The 24,664-nt window shown below is 36.0% G+C and overlaps 2 protein-coding genes across 3 annotated transcripts; one reads left to right on the plus strand and one right to left on the minus strand.

Moving 5' to 3' along the window:
* Positions 1-1,820: 1,820 nt before the first annotated feature.
* LOC117318140 (COP9 signalosome complex subunit 8-like) lies at positions 1,821-11,664 on the plus strand. 2 transcript variants are annotated; one of them, XM_033873158.1, is made up of 8 exons: positions 1,821-1,933; positions 5,018-5,088; positions 5,886-5,934; positions 6,543-6,672; positions 8,042-8,149; positions 9,661-9,723; positions 9,918-10,003; positions 11,032-11,664. In XM_033873158.1, the coding sequence occupies exons 1-7, from the start codon at positions 1,850-1,852 to the stop codon at positions 9,998-10,000; spliced, it is 588 nt and encodes a 195-aa protein (XP_033729049.1). In that variant the 5' UTR covers positions 1,821-1,849; the 3' UTR covers positions 10,001-10,003; positions 11,032-11,664. The 2 variants fall into 2 exon arrangements, with proteins under 2 accessions (XP_033729049.1, XP_033729050.1); XM_033873159.1 differs by having other exon boundaries at positions 9,921-10,003.
* Positions 11,665-12,425: 761 nt separating this feature from the next.
* Positions 12,426-24,646, minus strand: LOC117318142 (NEDD8-conjugating enzyme UBE2F-like). Its single transcript, XM_033873160.1, has 7 exons — positions 24,575-24,646; positions 21,394-21,499; positions 20,272-20,435; positions 19,634-19,736; positions 19,169-19,227; positions 17,506-17,568; positions 12,426-15,867 (listed from the first exon to the last, which is right to left on the minus strand). The coding sequence occupies exons 2-7, from the start codon at positions 21,491-21,493 to the stop codon at positions 15,814-15,816; spliced, it is 543 nt and encodes a 180-aa protein (XP_033729051.1). The 5' UTR covers positions 21,494-21,499; positions 24,575-24,646; the 3' UTR covers positions 12,426-15,813.
* Between the last annotated feature and the right edge of the window lie 18 nt (positions 24,647-24,664).

Consider the following 24,664-nt stretch of genomic DNA (forward strand, 5'->3'; position numbering starts at 1 on the left):
GGTTCATCCCTCTGGGCATCACCATGTGTCTCCCTTAAATGCCTCTCAACCACCTCTTTGGAACAGGATAGTCTTCCTGATCTTTTCCCCTCTGAAACTGCTGTTGTAAACCTGTAATGTTGGCTACAAAAGCAGTTCTCTTCTTTCCTCTGTTCCTCCGTGCTTTACGTATTCTCTCTGCTGCCCTCAGTGACTTGAGTCTTCTCCTCAAACCATCTCTTAGATGACCTAATCCGATTTTCTCCATCTCTCCTGCTCTCTTGAATTGCCTTGTCAACTCTTGTATTTCTTTCCTATTCGTCTTAATCTCTTGTTCTCTCCTGTTTGCAGACTTAACTGTTAGCTGTTTCTTCCTCTCTATCGTCCCATACCTCTCCTTCCCAACGGAATGCACAACCGCGGTCAATGTTGTTATCTTCCGCTCTACATTCCCAATCAAGGCTGCACCCAGTATCTTATCCAGGTCATTGTCGAATGCTTCCCATGCCTTGTCTCCCGTTGTTGGCCACTGTATCTGCTCCTGGCCACGTTGTAGGGCATCTACATGCTCTGGCTTGTCCTGATCCTCAGAGCGCTGACTGCCTACCTGTGTTGATTCTGAAGGTGCATGAGAGGCCTCGGTACTGTGGTGTGATTCCTGACTGGTGTCCTCCTGTGTCTCACTGGATTGCTCCATGCACTCCCTCTGCTTCATCACAGGTTTACACTTAGTGCGTGCCTGATTGATCCTGACTCCCCTGATGCTCTTGCAGACCTTCCTACAATGACATCTTGTCTCTTCTATTGCTCCCGTCAATGTCGTTTGTACTAGCCGTGTTGTTCCCGTTATATCCGTCCTGTTGGGTCTATCATCCCCCCCCCCCTCTCTCTCTCTCTCTCTCTCTCTCTCTCTCTCTCTCTCTCTCTCTCTCTCTCTCTCTCTCTCTCTCTCTCTCTCTCTCTCGGGAGACCCTGGGGATGTTATTCTGTATCTCGTGTAGTAGCTACGTTAAAGTGCTGTCACAGTAAGTCAAAATTTGACACGACGAATGAGTTTGAAAAACCATCAAAATATTTACACAGCTGGGTCGAAAATATACCAATACGGTTTTGTTCTGGCGCCTTTTACCTAACGATCGAATCTATTGTTCGCCCGAAATTATTTCAAACCACTTAATTATACTTCTACAATACAATATGCAGAACAGTCGACACAACGCGGTGTAGCCCGAGTTTCCTCTGACCATGACACCATCATCGGACCATGCATGTCTGGAGTAGGCCAGAGGAAATTCGGGTTAAACACAGTGTAGTGCGTGCCACGTATCGGTAGTAGAACTGGCTATTTTTCTTCTTTTTTTAAATTCAATTTGATGAAAAAGTGACATTTACTGTAGTTTAAACAGTATTTATTCAAGTAAGATTAAGGAGGCATGTCCGTGTATATGCTGTAACGTATTGATCGGGCAGCATAAATGCAAACAAAAACAAAAACAAAAAAAGTATAAAGTATGTGGCTTTAACATGTGCATTTGTATGAAAGCATGCATGGCCAGATGAAACTTATCTGGCAATTATTTTTTGTGACGTAGGTCCGCGCCTACCCCTGTGTTACAAGCCTAATCAGAGGCGTTTGACACCTTGTTTTGGATGAAAATGATACTGAAAAAAAATCAGTTGAATGTAACATTGTCGTTTTTTGTTTTGTAAAATGGGGGGGGGGGGGGGGGGGGGAATCCCATTTAGGCTGTGTCCGGAGATATAATGAAGTTGTGGAGTTGATGAACAGATCCGGATTCTCCCGATCTCTACTGCCCGCATTTAGTATCGCCAGTATTCACAAACATTCTTGTGATTCAGAAATTCCAATATGGCGCTGGATGTTGCTTCTCGTACTATTGCTGCTCCCAACTATAGCCAAATACAAAAGGACCTGGAGGAGCAGGAGTTGCAGGTTGTATTTCTATATTGTATATATGTATGTAGTTTAACTTTTAGTGTAAATATTTCAGGACTAGGTTACAAGTTCCAAATACCTCACCTGGAAGTGGTACTTGTTGTCGGTGTTTTGCAGATTTTGTTGAATGAAGGCAAAGCCTTAGAAGAGCGTACTCCAATAATATTAGAGCAGCTAATAATCACCCACTCACTCACCGTTAATCAAGAAAGAAACACAGGGACCTAAGAATTACAGTCTATGAACATGTATATGTAAATTTGGACCTATCGCAGGGGGTATCGACTACCACATTTTTAAATTTTTTTGGGGTGAGGGAGGGTGTTAATTTAAAAAAATGACACAACGCGTCTGCAAAATATGCTACAAACTAGGCCAATAGTAGGTCCTAATCCCTTACATATAGATTGTAAATTACCCCCCCTCCCCCTAAACAAACAAACATGTAAACACCTTGTAACATAAACTATGTATTATATCTATACGTATATCGCAGAAATTCGTATTGTTTTATCGTACATATATCATATCCGTGATGACATGTGCACTGCATAATGACATCAGTATTCTACTGCCATATTTTATATGCTACTAAGTTACTAACAACGTAAAAGGACAGAAGATACCACAAGGTTTTCATGATATATATAACAGGAAAGCGATTGTAGTGTGCCTCCACAGGGGATCGAACCCGCAACCCTCTGCTTACTGGTCTGCCGCTCTACCGACTGAGCTAAAGGGAAATTCCCCCATTACAGACACTAGAAATAAATTGCAAGGTGATCATTATACTATGTACACTATTTACAATTAAAACCTAGCTGTCACACTTTTCCTCACTTTTCAAACGTGTTTGCCCCAAACACACATTAACCCATGTTTTATCCCCAACGAAGCCTCTCATTTTCCTATAGCTTGCACTTGAATATGAAAAACGGGCTTCATTTTCCACACAAAGAAATAAATCTGTTTTCTCCTGGGACTTTTTAGTACACTTAATGTCCTCACTGTATATGCTTAGACAATGAGAACTATATATAATGTGGAAGTTTGTAATAGAGCATCACATATAGATTTTGGAAAGTTAGACTAAATAACATACAGAATGGAATCTCCTCATTTACATAAATGTTTTGATTCACATTACACTGTACAATGATAATTTGTGCCATCTTTTTCACGATGCCTTGTTAATTGTAATGTCCAGTAATTTAAGGTCAGGGTGAAAAGAGGTTGACACAGTAAGATTTTTTTATTATGAAATTTTATTTATGTAATACAAGTTTTGATAAAATTTTATGATTAAAAAAATGCAGCAACTACTGCAGTTAATACAGTCAGTATACCCACTTAGAAAATACAGAAAACATTGAATCATTTCCCGTAAAATATCAGAACAGGCATAAATTATAATATATATATATGTATACATATATACAATCTGTCTTGTATTAGTAAATTAGATATGATATTGTATGATAACCAATTTAAATTTCATCGATTATTTACTTTATCTGTACAACGAAAAAATCTTAAAATATATATATGCGCTGATCATGAGAAAGCGCGGAAATCAGTGACATAATCTTTGACGTTGAATTCTTATGACGTCATGCTTGACAACAATATCGCAGCATTCTGAATGAGGTGTTCATTATTTCAGGGTTTTCGGTTGTTACCTAGAAAGTTGTGCATACAATGCTGTTATCTAATGATAATACAATTAAAAACTGTTATGTATGATGCACATATGCAGCAAAATAACCTCTCATTCTACAGCTCTCGCTCCATTTTGATCTGCACCAAAACTGGGCGGGTTCCGACTTAGGTAACCAACGAAATATCTCAAGCCAATGAAATTCGCCATATACATTTACCTCCTCATTCAATAGAAAAATAGAAATGGTAGCTTTTAAATGAATCATGCCTTTGACATGGGTTGTGTGGATATTTCAAGAATTGAGTAATTTGAACTGACTTTCAGTTATTTGTTTTGACGAGAGAGAAATCATTCAGATTTCGTCGTGTAGGAAACAAGATTTTAAACATGGCTGCCTCTACTAGAGGCGCGAGACTTTTCCTGCGGGCGGGACACAATTTCAAAGTTGAATGGGTATAGGATTGATTGAAAATATAGCTTATACACGTTTTGTCTTAAAGAGAGCTTTAGCTCTCATGCCCTTTGTGCACATGCCCTTTGTGCATGATGAGCTGAGCTCTTATTATTTGCTATCAAAATAAAGAAGGATGGAAGCAGATTTATAATTCTTATTAACAATGTATATTATAGCCAGATGGTAAAACTGCTTTTGGGGAAAGTTTTATTTGTAAGCACAAGTATAAATAAAAATCAACAATGCTGGCACTGGCAGATTGAGTCTATATGTATACAGTCAAACCTGCATTAAGCGGCCACCCAAGGGACCGACAGATATTGGCTGCTTAAGACAGGTGGCTGCTTAAACCAGGTTGGCCAGAAACGGCCTGTTGCCCACATTTTTTTCAACAGTTTAATGAATTTATCATGTTATAATGCACTTATTGATATTGATACCGATATACCATGTACAGTACAGTGTATTTTGAAATGAAAACCAACGAAGATCAAAGTTTTGATGAATTTGATAATAATACCTGGTTATGTGATCATCACGGATATCTACTTCCGGACAAACTGGCCGCTTAATACAGGATGATACAACGACTCGGGGCAGATTTTTGTGGCCATCGGCCACGTTAGACAGGTAACCGCTTATTTAAGGTTCATTATATAGTTTTTTCTATCGGGCAGACCACAGACTGGCCGCTTAACAGAGGTGGCCGCTTATTCAAGGTGGCCGTTAGAGCAGGTTTGACTGTATACTGTAATTTTGCTGGCACCCATAGATATTCAGAAAAAAATGATAATTTACATAGACTCATGTGCTAAATAAAGTTTCACAACTCCCTATACACATATGCATAGTTTTAACAAAACTAGAGGCATGTGACCCATACAAATATAAATGTAGGTTTGTCACTGTATATTTAATATTATTTTATGTCATAATATCATGGAATTTAAATCTTTTAACATTTCAGGCCCCAGGTGGAGTTGGATCACCGCAGTTGTATAGTCAACTATTGGCCCTATATCTTCTTCATAATGAAATGTGAGTATAACATATATGCCAACCCACTCTGGAGGAATTCGAAGACTCCCAAATTTGGACCATAAATTATTTTCTAATCCAATTTGTTTGTCGATTGAAGAATTATATATATGTTCTTTTGGAAGAATTGAACATTTTAACACTCAAGATCTGTCAATGATGATTTTGAAAATTCCAACAAATTGACAACTATAATAATTGATCCAGATTGTATATAGTTATGATATAGTATAAACCAACACTTCCAACAGATCAGTTATAATACCGTTATGTAGTATTTATAATGTACAAATTGCAATGTATATGCAATCTACTTGTACACATTGTTCCAAAAAAAATCTTCCCATAGCCACGGCACATGGAAATGTTAGTATTATATTACAGCTTATTATGTATGTCAGTGAGTCCTCTCGCTCACTTTGCCTTTATTCATCAATGACATGACAGTTGTTTCAGAGTGATGTATAAGAGAATTACATTTTCAAAATGCATTTGTGATGTCTGACATGTCCAATCACAGAAATGAAAATAAATATGAGTAATTACATTTTATGTGTAAGATGTATTTCCAATAAGAGTTTCTATCATACTTGATAACATGAAATATTTGTGGGTAGCATACTTGTATTTCTTGTATTTCAACTGAATGTTTTGTAAACATTGTGTTTTGTATTTATTTTCTGGTTCCTTTTGACATCTACCAGGAAAACTAATGTTATAAACCACAATCTTTTCATAGTAAGCAGTATCCAATTAAGTTCCTGGTACTCTGTTTAACTAATTACGTTATTTTGTAGGTGCCAAGCAAAGTTTCTTTGGAAGAGAATTCCACAGTCAGTGAAAAGTGTGAGTATTAAATCAATGCATGTTAAATAAAATTTATCATTCATTTATCAGGATCGAGCCTGACACACTTGAAAATCTCTTACTACTCCACATTAGATCTAAACAATCTCACCTCTTGTTTTGAATAGCAAATGTTTTCATAGTTTTTGTTTATTTGTTAGCAGGGTTTAATTGCTACTTCATTGAACAGCATGTGGGAAGCTCGTAAATTGATATTTTATTCAGAGTGATCAGGGTAAAGTGTCTTTCCTAAGAACATAAATACAATAGAAATGACAGCTGTTGGTCTTGGTTAAATAGAAAATGACAGCTGTTGGTCTTGGCTTCCTCAGTAGGGAATGAACCACATACCTTTGATCTTGACCTATAGGGGCACATTTGGCAATTGTTCTTCTGACTGGGTTATCTCTGCCAAGTTCTCACAAATAAACAGTATTAAAACTTATTGTCTCATTGGCTCTGACAATGACGCATAATTGATCAGGAGAGAAATATCCCTGGTTAATGATTAATGAATAATGCTTTGTCTTATACATATACTCTCATTTCTTAATCAATTGATCGATTGATTTGTTTTCTAGACGACCCCTGCTTGATTTGTTTTCTAGACGACCCCTGAGCTGACAATGATCTGGACAGCAGGTCAGAAAATGTGGCAGAGAGACTATCCAGGAAGTTACGAGGCCTTGAAGAAAGAATACTCAGTAGAGGTGAAACCAATCATGGATGAAGCCCTAGGTATGAGTCGCATGCAATTGTTTCCCCGGGGAAAATTTCAGCAAGGGGAAAGAATAGCCTGCTACACCAGTAAACCATTGTACTGCAAACATGTTAATGATAATTTTTGGATTGAACTTTTATTAATCTTAGTACCAACAGTTGGATCAGTTGTTTGTTTATCAAATAATGACAGACTTCGTAATTTTATGTTGGACCAGCATTGGCAAAGACTTTCAAGGCCTGTATTACCAAGTACGGCTGTTACAATTTTAAATATCTAATATTCACCGGTTTCATAAAAGTTTACTATAGCCGAGTGGGCTAATGGGTTAGTCTTTCAATATATTTTTATCACGACGCGAGTTCGAATCCTACGGAGGCCCCCACTTTTTTATCCTTTGTTTTTTATCCTTTTTTTTTTTTATTTTCAAAATCAATGCCATATGATAGATGCTCTTGATCGTAGTACTGTATTGCCTGTATATTTCATCAACAAATAATGCAATACTCAAGAAATAAATTACAAGGTTTTCCCGGGGTTTCTTTGCTGTTTTTCTATTAGAAAGAGGTCGATCTCAGAACTAAACAGTACATGGTAGAATAGAAATAATCAACTTTGACTCGTGTATTGTTGCAGGATATACAACTCGGACTCGGATATTTTGCAATTTTAATTAATAACTCAAGCCTGCGGCCTTCGTTATTAATTTAATTGCAAAATATCCTCATCCTCGTTGTATATCCTGCAATAATACACGAATCATCGTTAATTATTTCTTAAATATCTGTAGGTCTGTCAAGATTGATGTCTGAAATTTTATAATTGAAAAGTGGTGAACTGGTTTGTCTGGGTAAATGAACAGGCACCTTGTATTGTACCACTGTACTATCACAGCTTGACATTAAAATTGTACTGTCAAACCTGATTATATATGAGAAAGGAAATATTTCACACTGCCCAGTTCTAGATTTTCTTTAATCCATATGAGACATTTGGCGCAAAATAGCATCACAATTAAAATTACTCTTCCTGATACAAAGACCACAAGGGAGGTAATTTAACTGTGTTGAAGAATTTGGAACTTATAGTGTAGTTCATATTGTTTTTGTGTGCAATATTAATATAATTAAAAAAAATCTATAAGATAATATCTTTATTCCTGACAAGTAAATGTATATCACAGTCAATTGATATCTTGTTAACTTTGGCCATTCTCATGTTGGAGGTTTCTTATCTTGTACTATTAAGAAAATCATGTTTTTTTATCAGGAAAATGAGGCACGTTTTTATGAGATAACCATATGAACTATAAGATTTCAATTCTATGACTTTTAAGTTAATAGATGAAGGTAGAAATTTGTTAAAGATTAAAAACATTGTTTCTAGAGGCGTATCGGAGACGAGCATTCCACCTAGTGTCGCAGGCCTACTCTTCTATCAATGGAGATGAGCTAGCTACTTTCCTTGGCATGTCTATAACTGATGCTGTACAAGGTAGGGAATTTTATTATTTTGTCCCAGTCACCAGGTTATGATGATATAATGTCAGTTGGACATAACTTTGTGTAAGACAATACAGGGGGGGGGGGGGGGGGGGGTATATGCTTAAAAATGGTGAGCCCAACCTGAAGATTCATTCAATGGTCCGATTTATTGTAGAGCATTCTTTACATGTTTCTTTACATGTTTACCATTTTTACGCATTTGTGTAAGACAGTTACATTACTACTTGGCTTCAAGGTCAAAGGTCTGATTATTATTATGTATATTGGCTAGCCAAGGTAAGGTTCCTTATTAGGTCAAAGGTCAAATGTTTGTTCTGTATTGCCTAGCTTTTAATTTCCTATGTTCTGCTATGTACATAGACAACAGTTAAATTAATATACTATTTTTATCCCCCGCGAAACGCGTTTGCGGGGGATATTAAATTGGGCTCCGTCCGTCCGATATTCTTTTCCGGGCTATAACTCCATAACCGGTTAACGTAGCTCCTTGAAACTTTCTGTATATATCAGACTAGTGCCCTAGTTGTGCCTTTTGCTATTGTGGACCTTCCATTTTCGGTATTTTTTCTGTCACCATGGAAACTTAGTCAAAAATACCAAATTACTGTTTCCTTTCGTTTCCGGGCTATAACTCAAAAACCATTCGACGCAGCTCCTTGAAAATTTCTGTATATATCAGACTAGTGCCCTAGTTGTGCTTTTTGCTATTGCGGACCCTTCCATTTTCGGAATTTTTTCTGTCACCATGGAGACTTAGTCAAAAATACCAAATTACTGTTTCCTTTCGTTTCCGGGCTATAACTCAAAAACCATTCGACGCAGCTCCTTGAAAATTTCTGTATATATCAGACTAGTGCCCTAGTTGTGCCTTTTGTTATTGAGGACCTTCCAATTTCCGTAATTTTTCTGTCACCATGGAAACTTAGTCAAAAATACCAAATTACTGTTTCCGGGCTATAACTCGAAAACCGTTCGACGCAGCTCCTTGAAAATTTCTGTATATATCAGACTAGTGCCCTAGTTGTGCCTTTTGCTATTGCGGACCTTCCATTTTCGGTATTTTTTCTGTCACCATGGAAACTTAATCAAAAATACCAAATTTCTGTTTCCTTTTGTTTCTTGGCTATAACTCCAAAACTGTTCAAAGCAGCTGCTTGAAACTTTCTGAATATATCAGACTAGTTGTGCCTTTTGCTATTGCGGACCTTCCATTTTCCGTATTTTTTCTGTCACCATGGAGACTTAGTCAAAAATACCAAATTACTGTTTCCTTAATAACTGTTACTTTGAGCTTAATATATACATGTATTTGGGTTTTCATACCAACTGCGGGGCGCAGGGGATAATGCCAAGCTTTGCGGCTCCTTGTTTAGGGTTGAAATCCACTTCTGCTTCTCTGAGGTTTAATCAAGCTCTCTTTTTCCTGATGAAAGTCTGTAGAGTCTAGATCATTACATAATTTGGAAATAAATTTGTGAACTGTTACTATGTCTCTTACAGCTGCCCGAGCAGAGGGATGGGAAGCTGATGCCCAAACTCGCTTCATTACACCAAAGAAACCAGGTATTGTACTCATCTATTTAAAGTTTATCCGGTTACTGATAGTTTGATCAAGTGTTTATTTGTGGTAGAATACCTTGACAGAATCCAGTGTTATATATTCTCGGTTGCAATCGGCTGTCGTGATCATAATATTGTTTTGTACATCTACCAGTAATGACTTATGACTACATGTACATGTATGTTTATTTTTCTAGCAGGTGTGCAAGTAGACCCGGAGTTCAAGAGTGATCAACAGCTGTCTGTTCTGACCGACTATGTATCATTCCTGGAGAGTTGAGAGGTCGGTATAGATGACCATTTTTATCATTATTCAAAACAATTCTTCCTGTACACAAAGTAACAATGGACCATAACAATGCTTGGTTTTGACTCATTGACTCTCTAGTCATGAGATTTTTAGTTACTGGTTTACTATCTACATCTCTTTGCCTGTTGCTAGTTTTTGTCTCACCAACTATACTGGTAGTCATGAGATTTAATTATACCCCCTGCAACGAAGTTAGGGGGGTATACTGGGATCAGGTTGTCCATTTGTAGACACAACGATGTACCGGCTACTCCTCCTAAACTACTGAGGGAATTTCAACAAAACTTTATAGCAATAACCCTTATACATTGTAGATGTGCGTAATCTATATCATGTTGTAAATTTGTGGTTACCACGGTAACCAGGTCACTATACTTTGTTTTTTGGGTGAGGGGGAATTTTGTCCAGTCATCTCCTCATAAACCTGTGAACTGCTTCAAGTCAAACTACACAGGAGTGATAGGGACCATGTGTAAATGTGCATGTATGATATTTCTCTACAGAATGTTTGGTTTCCATGGTTACCAGGTTTCAATACCCATATTCTTGTGGAAAACTTTGTCAAGACAACTCGGACAACTCCTATATAGCTATCAACCGATTTCATTTGAAATACAGGAATGTTCGGGACTGATAATGTGTACATATGCATGCAGGTTTTTTTCCCACAAATTTAGGTTGCTGTGGTAACCTCTTCACTGAAAACAGGTTTTTGTTGGAAAATCTTCACCAGAGGGGTGATGGAGGGGCGGGGGGTACGAGTTGGTCCTCTGGAGGACAGTTCTAGTTAGTTACTGGTTTACTGCCTACATGACTTTGCCTGTTGCTAGTTTTTGTCTCTCCTAACAGTCATCAGATTCATTAATTTACCCGGTAGTTACTGGTTAACTGCCTACATTACTTTGCCCATTAGGTTATTAACACAGATTCTGAAGCTTAAGGTAATGATACTGCTACATTACTCCATCATTAACTTCTGAAATCCAATTTTATTTTTCCAGTTTGAAGACAATCTTGTGAGGATACCTGCTAGCTGTGTTAATTACAGAATACAGAAAGGAACTTTTCTGGGCCTTGTACTCAGCAGTGCATCACATTCTTCCCTGATTAAGTTCATTTATTTCAGATTCATTAAATTAAACTTCATTATGGACAAATGTACAAGTACAGAAAACTTTGTTGTGATAATAAGAAAACATACTAAATTGTACTATGTACAATTCGTGGTCCACTAATCAAGTGTTATTTTCTTATGAACATGAAATGTGGTTTAAGTGCTATAAAGTATAGTGTGTATAATTAAAGAGTAAGTAAATGTTACATACTAGCAGTCAGGATTGCTGCCATATTTAAGTGTGAATATGACGAAATATAACTGCCGTTATCATGTGAAAGCTTTTAAAAGGACACTGATGTTGAATTGCTGTCATCGAATTTTTTTTTTGCAAGACTTTTAGTATCGTATTCAGGAGTATATTATATAGTGCTGTTAGTAATGGACTGTCAGTGGTGTGGTTAGTGGTAGAGTCAGTGTTCCTGTTAGTAAGGATGTGTGTGAGGTTTGTATGTGGCTATGTGAATGTAAATGACTTCAATAAACAAGAGATTCCAGTGGGATCTTCATACCCACCATTGATAATCTTGATTGTTATTTACAAGTTTGATCTTTTGTCTTCATTTATTGGTAAAATGTTCAAAGATTTATTTTACTCTGTGATAAATTTTGTTCTTTTAATTGGAGAATGTATTCAATCTATTGACTAGATTTTGTTCTTTTAATTGGAGAATGTATTCAATCTATTGACTAGATTTTTAAAATGTGACTTGAAAATCTAAAAAAAAACGTAGCTGACATAAAGTTGAAAATATGACGTACACAGCTATAGGACTTGTATCTAAAATGTCTTTGAAGTTTCAAGGAAGTCCCAATTAAATATAAGCAGTTCCAGAGAAATAGTAACAAACTACCATATATATATATATATACACATACATAATTATGTCAAAAAAAAACAAAATGGCGAGCAGTGGCCATATTGATTATCTATTCATGTTCAAATTGTGATCTGCACAACCGGGATTCATGCTGAAATTTTCCTTAAAAACAGTTATTTCTGGGAAATAGCATTCACAATCTTCAAATGTCAAATTAAAAAAGGTGACTGATGGTCAGCTAGAAAAATTGACAAGGTTCAAAATAAGGCATTAATTCATAATCGTTGGGGAGGTGAGCAACTAAAATTGTTAAATTGTACTTTTCTCAGGCTTGGAAATTTGAACACAAGCAATATGCATCTCTCCTTGGATGGCATGTGTAATGGTCATGGTGTAAATAGTATAACATTTTATACAAAACAATGACATACATGTGTTAAAATCAATACATAACACTTGATGCGTAAACAACATATTTATTAAAAGGTACATCATTTTATTTATTGAATACTGAATGACAATAAACTAAGTTCATTACCAAATGCATCCATAGATATAAAATTTCATGAAACGTAACACCACTGGGTACTTGAGTAATGCATTTGCACTCATTGTAAAGTTATGTACAACTGGGGGTTCAATACAAAAGTATGGGGATTGGGTATATTTCCCTTCAGAATCTAATTGACTCATTAAAAATGCAATGACAATGCTTCATTAACTGCATTGTTATATTACAAAAGTGTATATTTATTCAAAATCGTAAAACATTGTGAACCTTCCATCAATACTACCTGTGAAATATAGTTCAAGTTAGAGTAAATTAAGAGTTGTACAATGTTGCCAAAAATGATAAATTATGTAATTAAATATCAAACAAGCTCAATATAATAAATTCTTTGGTGTCAACATTACTGGAGGAAGCCTATGGGTACCTCTCCCCATTTAAACCTTGAAACATTACAAATATTTAGCAAATGAAAAAGTGCATGTGGCAGTAGTTTTTAATTGGTTTGGTTTGTTTTTGTTTAACGTCCTATTAACAGCCAGGGTCATTTTAGGACGTGCCAGGTTTTGGAGGTGGAGGAAAGCCGGAGTACCCGGAGAAAAACCAGCGGCCTACGGTCAGTACCTGGCAACTGCCCCACGTAGGTTTCGAACTCGCAACCCAGTGGTGGAGGGCTAGTGTTAAAGTGTCGGTACACCTTAACCACTCGGCCACCGCGGCCCGCAGTAGTTTTGAATTTGCTCTGCAAATTAATTAATGAGACGTTTCATTTATAGAAACTTTTAGAAAACTTATTTCCAAAAAAAAAAAGAAAAAGAAAAATAACATACAATGAAATAAACAAGTCTTGACACAGAATACCAGTGCTAATTAATCATTACAAATCAATCTGATGGCAACTGTCAAATAATTACACTAAATTGTCAGAAACTTAAAAATTAGGATTTAATTAAAATCTCAATCCCAAATTAATTCATTTTATTCACAATAACTTACTTTGCATGAAACAAGGCAATAATGTACCAAAACCTACACCTCTAGGATGTATATCTGCTGATGGAATCAAAAGGGAACAGTATTATCTCATGCTTATGTATGGTGGCATATTTCTGCCATTGAGCTTTCGCCTTACAACTTAAATATGTCAACATATTTCTGAGAAGTTGTTGACATCATCAAAAAACATGCCAACATAAACCGAAAAATATGTCAACTTAATAGTTTACTTCAAGATTATATTTTCGTGATAATTATCTAGGAAGTCGACGGCAGAAATATGCCGCCGTACAATATAAAGTTTCCGTCTTCCTAGATAATTATCATGGCATTATTATCTTGGCAATCAAGCTAATAGGTCAAAAAAAAAATTCAAATTATGTTGACGTATTTGTTTATGATTTTGACATCTTCTTGGACATGTCGACATCTTTAAGTCGTAAGTCGGCAAATTGATGGCAGAAATATGCCACCATACTTATTCATATTCAGTGCACTTAAATTTTAAATGAAATCAACAAATGGAAACATATGTTGCCTTATCCCCCACAAGAGGTCAAAGGTCAGGATCTAATCATTAACACCATATGTGGAACCTCTCCCGTTTAGAGATATCACCAGGGGGTTTATTATTATATAATTATTAATAGTTTCTAAAGGCAATTAAAACCAATTGAGCTCCACAGTCTTAATGAGCTTTAAATCTCTTCAGCACACACAAGCTTTTTCATTACTAAAGATAAATGAAACTTAGGTATCGTATTCATTCTCAAATAAGCAACCTCCCCGGGTTCTGAAGTCTAGGGAGAGCTTTTGTGAACCACATTTTGCAATTTTTTTTTTTTGTATTAAAGATTCTGTAAAATTAATGAAACAGGCTTATTTATGTATTGTGGCATCACCAATAGAGGACAACGCTCCTGATTTATGAAATTCAATTATCCATTTCAGATTTACCAGGTAGTCAAAATGTGTTTCAGGTTTTCTGGTCTGGTAGTCTGTTGAAAATGATAGACAATGGGACCCAACAACAAGGTAGAATAGATCACATGGTTCACTGAACCTGGTGAGCTAAAATGTTAAAAAAATACATGTACCACAGGGTTTTCCAGATATATAAATCTAGATAAAAGTAGATTGAAATGTGACCAAGAAATACTCAATACATTGAATAATCTGCAAACTTATAATAAACAAAAAGGTTCAATTTCACAAAAACAATTACCAACTCTATCATTTGCTTTCCCTTGACCCGTGTAGGATCCATAATAAAGCATGTAAATAATCTTTCTTCTATGATTAAGTATCCAGAATTGTTGTCTTACAACTTTAACATTCCCAAATTTAGCTCGCATCAATCCATGCACATTCTATCATCCTGAATGACAACTGTTAAAAAACTTATCCTATCGTTCTCAAATTTTAATGCATAACCAATTAAACAGATGATCACAATGATGAATTGGCTCTCTAGCAATAATTGCCTTGTAGAAACCCAAAAAAAAGAAACTTCATTTAGTGCAGTTATAATTTAGTGGAATTCTTTCTGCGTGTAAGCACTAGAAATATGATAACCACTAAAATACATATGTTTACAGTTACTGTATTATAACTAACATGCCAAAAAACAAGAAATTTGTTTACTTGGTCTTGGAAAGCATTATGGAGACGGCTCTATGAGTGATTTGTTAAGTTGGTACACCAAATCTTCTGTTGGGCACCAGGATCATTCAAACACATAAATCCTTACATGCATTAATCCCTGAATACGCTGATATTTAATAAGTCACGTCAGCCTCTGACTCATTGACAGAAAACAGTCTATCGCTACCACCATAAAAAACAAGCAGCTGACATTTGTTTTGTTATATTTCCATATATTAAATTAATTGATTGATCTCGGTTATCTCAAAACTGCAGTGATATTTTGAGATCTGTTTAAAGGGATATGTCACACAGTTTTTCAGGGGTTGCTGTGAAGTGCGAGGCTGTGAGCATGCATTTCCATACAGTCTTTTTTTTAGCGTTGGTTGACACGCGGAGGACACTCGTAATGACTACATATAATGGCTAGTCTATATCTTCAATAATGTGATGAAAATGTGAGCCATCATGGTGGTAACGCATTAGCCCACCAATAGTAGTCTCTATGGTAATTAAAAATACACATATTACACGCTAGCCATCCAATGTTTGTCAGTTTGACAAACAAAGACATGCAGGCTACCATGGTAACACACAAGCCATCCAATAGCCTAGCTTATAACAGAAACGCAGGGACTTGCAGGTTACCACGGTTACACAATGGGCATCCAATAGTTTTGTAGTTAAGTTGCACACGCTGTTACCTAGCAGCATACATCTGTATATAGTCTTTCACTTTGCTCTTAAATGATTCCTGTAAGAAAAAAATATAAACTTTGTAAGCAAGTATAATTCCCTAGCTATTGCTTTTGACACAATTACTTTGCAGACAGAAGCACCATAACATAATGCTTTCCTCTGTTAAGAGCCACATTAGCTAGTCATAATTCAACAAACAATTATTTATTGGTGTAACAGAAGAGGAAAATTCAACGGCCAGACTGGGACCATTTGAGCTATCTGGCCAGTCTAGTTCCGCTACATTCCTCCCTTCTTCAACAAAGTCTTCGACCTCAAAGACACACCAGACTCCTTATCACTTCTGTGGGTATTTAGTTGGGCTCAAAATGTAACGAGAGGAAAAATGCAATCTGCCAGACCGGGACTCAAACCGGGGAATCTAACCATTTCGGCGACCTGGCCAACAGAGTTCAGCCCAGTCCAGCTCCGCTACATCAGTATAGCCTTACAAATTATATTAAAGGCAGCTGTCAATGTTTCGGTATTGTGTATATTTTTATTTTATTTTTATTTATTTTCATTATTTCTATTTACATGTATCTATTTTTCTAATAATGATATTTTCCAGATTCAACTAAGTTCAATTTCAGAGCATAATACAACAAGAGGCCCAATGGGCCTGTATCACTCACCTGGCTCTACAGCAACTTTGAAGTTGATTGAGGTCATTTCTACAGATACTATGCTGATTACTTCTTTATTCAAATATCATAGTAAGCTAAGTTTATTCATATTAATAAATTTTCTAGTCCTTCATTCCAGCATTTTTTGGCCTAATATCAGGTCTCGACCTTGGCTATCGCAAAATTATTGTTTACAGATTTAAGCGGATTTCACCCCTGTGACTTTTAGTGAAGGTCAAGGTCATTCATTTGAACAAACTTTGTAGCCCTTCACTCCAGCATGCTACAGGCCCAATATCAAGTCCTTGGGCCTCTTGGTTATTGGGAAGAAGTTGTTTGAAGATTATAGCCTATTTGACCCATGTGACCTTTAGTGAAGGTCAAGGTCATTTATTTGAACAGACTTTGTAGCCCTTCATTCCAGCATGCTACAGGCCCAATATCAAGTCCCTGGGCCTCTTGGTTATTGAGAAGAAGTCGTTTGAAGATTATAGCCTATTAGACCCATGTGACCTTGAATGAAGGTCAAGGTCATTTATTTGAACAAACTTTGTAGCCCTTCACCCCAGCATGCTACAGGCCCAATATCAAGTCCCTGGGCCTCTTGGTTATTGAGAAGAAGTTGTTTGAAGATTATAGCCTATTTGACCCATGTGACCTTGAATGAAGGTCAAGGTCATTTATTTGAACAAACTTTGTAGCCCTTCACCCTAGCATGCTACAGGCCCAATATCAAGTCCCTGGGCCTCTTGGTTATTGAGAAGAAGTTGTTTGAATGAAAAAGTTGACGCCGGACGGCCGGCCGGCAGGACGGATGGACGACGGACGCCGCACCACGGCATAAGCTCACTTGCCCTTCGGGCAGGTGAGCTAAAAATTCTGAAGCATATGGTAATTAATATTACGAGAAAGAAAGATAGTATAATTCAATACTTGCATGTATACAGAGAATACACTAGTACAATACCGACTTAGATTATTTATATAAGTAGCCAAATATCATTTTAATGTGAACCTTTTAAACTTACTTTGTTACGTGAATAGTGATCGGCAGCATCTACATTAAGTGGGTCGTCAAAATTGAGTAAATCCTAGAAAACAAACATTCAGAAACATCAGTTGAACATTCTGACAAACACAGTTATAGTACACATTGGGACTATTTTATATACTGTATTCAACCTAATAAACACACTGTGCACTTTCAAAAACACAAAGGGGGCATGTTTACCTGGTATAACCTGGAAATAAAAACATGGCCATAGAAAGCATTTTTTATGTTTTCAAAAATAATCTAGTTATTAATAAGTCTTTGGTTAAAAGAATGACAAATATATATATATTAGCAGACCAGTGAGATAAGGAGAGCCTTTCATATGTTTCAATTAGTGCATCCATCCTCTTTTCCATACATTGCATTTTTTTTATCATTATTAAAAAAATTCAGTCTTGTTGAACCATACTGGTATGAAAGCTAAACATTTGCGCAGGTGAGTTTTTCAGGTCAACTGAAACACTGATCAATGTATGAAGATAAAATGAGTACAGTTTAATTTAATGTCTTTTTTTAAAAAATAACTTCTTAATCAATAATAAGCAACTGGTGATGAGATGCTGTATAGTATACTTATTGTTCTGGGATAAGCTTCCCCCCCCCCCTATTTTTTTTTTACATTTTCTCTGCATACGGCCATATTTTGGAAATAAGCTCATCCTTCACTTTTGAATGTCTATAGCTAATCCAAATGGAAAAAAAATTAAATGGTATACCTGGGGGTACCTTCAATAAATATCCATTAAGGTCATTTCTTTTCAAAAACTTTGTAACACTTAGTCCCATCGAGTGGCTGGCTAAATATCTATAAATTCTGTTACCAATAATCAGAAGAAGTCAAAAAATATTTTAACAAAGTTGACCCCAATAACTTGATAATATAATCAATATTTCTTGGCCTTTTGGTAAATCAGAACAATTATTTAAATGTTATTTTAATAATATTAATAATAATTTGGAGTTTTATATAACGCTAAATCACAACAACACAGCCATATTCCAAGCAGCTTATAAATTATTATCCATGGTTATTGGGCCTTAAGCAACCAGCCAATGTCTTTCTCAACTCCCTGGGGAGCATACAGCTTGAGCTGCTATTTCAGAGCTTACAACTTACACAAGACATTTTTTGCACTGCGCCCTACCACATACTCATTTACAGCTGAGTTGACTGAAACAGAATGGAATAAAGTATCTTGTTCAGGGATACAACACAGCCCTGGTACCGGGACTTGAACTAGCGGCCCTTCAGTCACGTAGCCCAGCATTCTATAGCTACCACTAGACCATGATGCCTCCAGTGTGTCTTAACAAAGACAATCAGCTGTGAACCTTTAATATTGATCAAGAACATTTCTTCCTGGAGACTTCAGGGTCCTTTCCAGGAATTGTAGATAGAATCTTTTGTTGATACTTCTTTTGTTAAAAAAAAAGAAGAATAAACAAAAACTTCTTGAACCTCACTATAAAGACCATTTTTGGTGTCTACTTTGAGCAGTCTTTATAGACAGGTTTGACCGTACAGGTCTGAAAAAAATATCTTTCTAGCTAACTTGAATATGAGAAAGTATCAAAACAATGTACCGTGAAGGAAAAATTTTACTTAACGGCTAATATAAACATGAGTGTTTACTTACAGAAAACAATGAGTTGAGACCCCATATCACATCTTTAAGTCTTCTTGTTGGTGCCCAACCTTTAATCAAACAAACATGATCATACTGCTGGTCAAGTCAAGCATTGTAAAATATACTGTAGGTAAATTATTTTTGGTAGACATTTAATTGGAGTTTAGCAGTAGACATACAAATTTAAGTAGATCAATTCAAAGCCTTCACCTTCGAATCTATTAACAACAAATAGTGCATACGATACATTGTGTTAATAATTAGATATCAACATTACATAGCAATGCAAATGACAAAGAAGACAATTTTATGACTCATGCCCTGACCTCATCATCTACATCACCTAAGCACCTAGCCAGAAATACCATCAGCTTATACCACAATTTTGTTCTCTAAGACATACTGAAAACTGATTTACGAAATGAATGACCCCTTTTTCCAGAGAAATATTAGAAAAATCTTCACAACACTTACCTAGACTGTCGTAAGAGCTCTGTCGTAGTAAACTTAGACAAACTTCACCGTCCTCATTGATGTTTGGATGCCATATCCTTGTATTACACACAACCTGTGGGGGCTACAACATAATATAAATAATGTTTATGATACCTTAGGTCTTCATAGGTAAAAATTGAATATATTTTATAACTTGATTCCTGCATGGTCAATCATCAGAACCCTTTCAAATTTTAATGAAAAGTATTTATGATTGTATGAACCCTTAAAAAATCTTAATTAAAATATAGTGGCCAAATTTGCTGAATACATGTAATGAACATGTCAAAATTTGAAGAAAAACAAAACCGCTTTTCCGATTGTTGCTTAACTTACCAGCATTAATATTTGACCCCAAAAAGAACTCTCATGAAAAATATCAATACACCATACTGCTAATATATATTCACGAAAACATCTGAAAAATTTTGTCACAAACTGTGATAAACAGATGGACAGAGAGACGGACAAACACAAGTCATTTTTATTGTAACCTTCACACTTTCCAACATTATGTGGTGGGGTCTGAAAAAACATGAATGTATGGGAACCATCAATCACATTAAAACAAACAATAAATAAGAATTGAAATTTTACAATAAAGAAAAAATAGTTACCACAATATTATAATCCTCTGGTATATCTACATTAAATAAGAACTTTCCACCATGCCAGAATCCTTCATCAGGAGTTATAGTCAGAGAGAAGAGATGGAGCTCGTTGGGGTTACCAAAGTTTACTTTACATGTCTTGGGCAGGTTTTCTTCCATTTCCTGGACCTCTGTTCAGAAGAAAAGCAGCATTAAAATTAGAAAATAATTAACTAAAGATCTTTATCATTTTTATTACATATACCAGTATTCAAGTCATTAGTAGTAAGGGTCAAACTTGCAACACAGTCACATTCAAATGTTTGTTCGTCTGGCCCCCCGCTAAAAATAGTAACAGTGACCTTGATCCAAAAACCCTGAAACTCGAATTTGATCTGTAGCCACTGATACTGAAGTTACATACCAACTTTCACCATCGTACCTTGAAGCATGGCTGAGAAAAGTGTGGAAAACCGAGTGGACGGACTGACAAACAGACAGATCTGGGAAAGAAACCTATAGTCCCCCTGGTTTCACTGGCAGGGGACTTATATAACTACTAGTATGTACACAACATAGACATGCTTTATAATTGACACATATACATTGTATACATAAACAAGAATAGTACATCTTGATTTGATCTGATCACCAGTGAAAATTGTGTGATTACATCTCTTCCTGTCTAGTAGACTAATTCTGTTTATTTTTCTGAACAATCTGGGCCCAGTTGTTCAAATCGCATTTTAATAACTCCAGTCTGGGCCCAGTTTTTCAAAAGGTGATAAGGCTAATCACATTTTAACAACATTTTTCAAATCCTGATATACAAATGTAATAATTTCTGGTAGAATTAGCCTGACAAAACTTGATGAAATTCTGTAATTCTTAGTTCTCTTCCAACTGGCATAATTTCAAGACGATATACAGGTTTTTCAACAAATGAGAAATGAAATTTTCACTAATCATTCACGAGATTAAGCTAATCACCTTTTGAACAACTGGGCCCACAAATTCTCCAGTCTTTTCCTGTTTGCCTATTTTAAGAAATATGGTTTTGAAGTAAAGGAGAAATGAAGTTTTCACTAATAAAATTAATAAATGGTAAAATTGAATAGTTGAATATCAATTGGTAAACCATTATCTTACCCTTCACCAGAAGTTTGTCCCGGATTGATATTCTTTTGATTTCATCAGTTTCCTTTTTCACAGGTGTCTGTTGTTTTAATTTCTTGGACAGTGTAATCATGACTCCCTGTAACAAAAAGTATTCTACCATCACCAGTACCTTAATAAAAAGAAAGTTTTATTTCAGATTTTGTTTATAAACAAAATTTATAGATAATTACCAGGTATATATATATAAACCTATATTATAAGCATCCACGGCCGCAGTGGCCGAGTGGTTAAGGTGTACCGACACTTTATCACTAGCCCTCCACCACTGGGTTGCAAGATCGAAACCTAAGTGGGGCAGTTGCCAGGTACTGACTGTAGGACGGTGGTTTTTTTTCCGGGTACTCCGGCTTTCCTCCACCTCCAAAACCTGGCACGTCCTTAAATGACCTGGCTGTTAATAGGACATTAAACAAAAACAAACAAACCAAACCAAGCATCCATTTAAAATTTGGTAACCACTCAACTCATATACATGTACAAGAGGTCATAATTCACCCAATTGCATTGGCGAATCTAGAGAGCCTGTTAAAAGGTTATCACTGTGTTGCATTGGCGAATCTAGAGAGCCTGTTAAAAGGTTATCACTGTGTTGAACCTCTATCATTGTTGGAATACATTGTATGATGTTTACTGATTCTAGATGTAAATTCCGACCTTTTCGTCTTAATAGTCAAACCTGTGTATAAAGGATGCCCAGGAGATAACCTGGAAAGGCGAAAGTGTCCTTTACAGAGAGAATTACTTTGTTTGAGTTATGTCCCTTACAAACAAAGAACCAAGTGTGCACCGGGTAGTTATCCATTTTACAGATGTGTTTTATTCACAAACCATGACTGTACTTTTCTACTTCTGATCAAAAATTGAAAAAAATACAACATGAGAAAAAGAAGAGTCTGTAAATATTTTGTTAAATATTGACCAATATAGCTATACCAGTATATCAAGATCAAAAGTGAATCCAACTCAATCATCTGTCAGTTGTTTAGGTTTTAGACTTAAATCTGACAACACAAAACTATGGACTAAGAGTATTGAGGAAGGACATATAATATTTATATAATTATGTAGTTTGCTGGAAGATCTATTCAATAATTTATAGCATATTTACACATTTCTTTTGTGAAATTCAAGATAGCAGCCTGTCAGGTGCACAATTCTTTTTGTTTTAATTTTTCAATCAGTCTCAAAATTACCACAAGCAAAAAAGAGGGACCAAGGGGAACATAGATGAACAATTTAAGAATGGATCAGTAGGTACTTGTTGGAGGATATATAGTATTTACAAATATACTGGAATATTGGTGGACAGATCATCTAGCATGTCTTTTTTGGTGTTCACAGTTATACAATTTTGTAATTATCAGGATAAGTCCATGCTGTTTCTACTTCTGTATAGCATGGTCAGTGAATTAATTTTTCTTCATCAATTTTGTAAAGATACTCAGTCTAACTGCTATAGCACGGAAGAGACATGTACAGTATTGCTGTAATATGTAGTATAGGCACATTTTCATATAAATATTGATGTTATCTATATATATAGCTATCTTTCTATTGATGCTCTAGTTAATTATTCTTTGGTGGGTTGAAATTAAAGCATACAGTGTAACAATTTTCCAAGATGGATTAAGGCTTTAATTACCGGGTATTTGTTCCAAGATGGTGCCCTTATCATTTTGTCTACATGGATGTATCTGTCCAAACTCCTTATGATATATAACGTCTCATGATATATACACACAGTTAAGAGAGACTAATCTTGAGATATTCAGAGAACTGAACATTGTTAGGTGTATTAAGGATGTAAGTCTGGAGTAGAGTTCTTATATAATTATCTGGATACTGAAATATATATTTACTTGGGTGAAATTGCATTCTGCATGTTTTTATTCCCGTTTTTTTTTCAGGGATTGAATATCATTTCTGAGTATGTTTGTATCTTCAGCAATAAATAATGCAGTCATCAACAAAAAGATTATTTTGGATTTTACAAATGAAAGGAGCACATATGTTGAAAGACAAGAATTAAAACAGTGAAAAAGCCGAATGACAGCCTTGAAGAAGACCATGTTATTACTGGTAGTTGACTCAAAGATTTCCCATTAGGTTTCAGGAAATCAAACTCAAGAAGAATTTAATCCACTGTTAGGTGTTTCTATGCACACCGTTTTAAACTGTCTAGTTGCAGTACTATATAGCCTTGTCATGTCAATATTATACACCTCTAACAGGAAAAGAGAGTAGTGTGGCTCCATCAGGGATCGAACCAGCGACCCTCAGCTTACTGGTCCGCCGCTCTACCAACTGAGCTAAAGGGACATTCCCACTAACGCGAAGCTAGGAGGCGACCATATCACTATATATAGGTAATGTACACTATTTACAATTAAAACCTGCCACACTACTCCTCCCTTTCAAATGTGTTCACCCCCGAACACACAACCCAGGTTCTATCTCCAACGAAGCCTCTCATTCTCCTATAGCTTACACTTGGAGTGGTCAACGGCACCAAATGTAACAGGAAAGAGAGTAGTGTGCCACCACCAGGGATCGAACTAGCGACCCTCACCTTACTGGTCCACCACTGTACCGACTGAGCAAAAGGAAATTCCCCCTAGTGTGAAGCTAGAAGCTTAAGGCGACCATATTAATTTGTATACTATTTACAATTAAAACCTGACACACATACATAATATAATGGTTGGGAATTTACAGGCAAAGCTGTAGCACCTCCGGTTTTTTTTAAGCAGATAAAATGAAAAGGACTTTTTTCTGAAAGTCCAAATTATGAAGACGTACCCCTATGATAAACACGGGTCCGTGGTAAACACTGGGTTACACACCACATGATTGGATTTTGATTGGAGAGGTTGATTATCTTGACATGCATGTATATATCGTTAATATCTTAATTATCCGAGTTGTTTATATTGCAGATTCAATAGCCTGCATCACAGCTGATCATGATGAACTAGAACATGACCAGTTCAATCGAAGTGATGCTGTCACTTTTGTGTCACATATGTTTATAAATGTCGATACAATAATGTTTGTGGGCACGTCCAAACAACTTTAACTCCATATTTAAAAGAAACGTTACATTTCAGCATGTAGCAACACTAATTACAGCAGAATGGGAGGAAATACTTACTTCGACTTCGCTTTCTCCTAAAGCAGATTATCCGTCATACCGGAAGTTTACAACCCGGTGCACCGCTTATGCAGTTAAAAATAGAATTGT

The sequence above is a fragment of the Pecten maximus genome, chromosome 19 (assembly GCF_902652985.1).
Source record: "Pecten maximus chromosome 19, xPecMax1.1, whole genome shotgun sequence".
Taxonomy (NCBI): Eukaryota; Metazoa; Mollusca; class Bivalvia; order Pectinida; family Pectinidae; genus Pecten; species Pecten maximus.

Bases quoted from the DNA above. Each gene is read 5' to 3' on its own strand.
- LOC117318140 (XM_033873158.1), top strand. From the start codon at position 1,850: ATGGCGCTGGATGTTGCTTCTCGTACTATTGCTGCTCCCAACTATAGC. The intron at 1,934-5,017 runs GTTGTATTTCTA...TTAACATTTCAG, and splicing joins TGGAGGAGCAGGAGTTGCAG to GCCCCAGGTGGAGTTGGATC. The intron at 5,935-6,542 runs GTGAGTATTAAA...TTTGTTTTCTAG, and splicing joins TTCCACAGTCAGTGAAAAGT to ACGACCCCTGAGCTGACAAT.
- LOC117318142 (XM_033873160.1), bottom strand. From the start codon at position 21,493: ATGATTACACTGTCCAAGAAATTAAAACAACAGACACCTGTGAAAAAG. The intron at 20,436-21,393 runs GTAAGATAATGG...TCTTCTGAACAG, and splicing joins GGACAAACTTCTGGTGAAGG to AGGTCCAGGAAATGGAAGAA. The intron at 17,569-19,168 runs GTAAGTAAACAC...TTTGTTTTCTAG, and splicing joins GTCTCAACTCATTGTTTTCT to GATTTACTCAATTTTGACGA.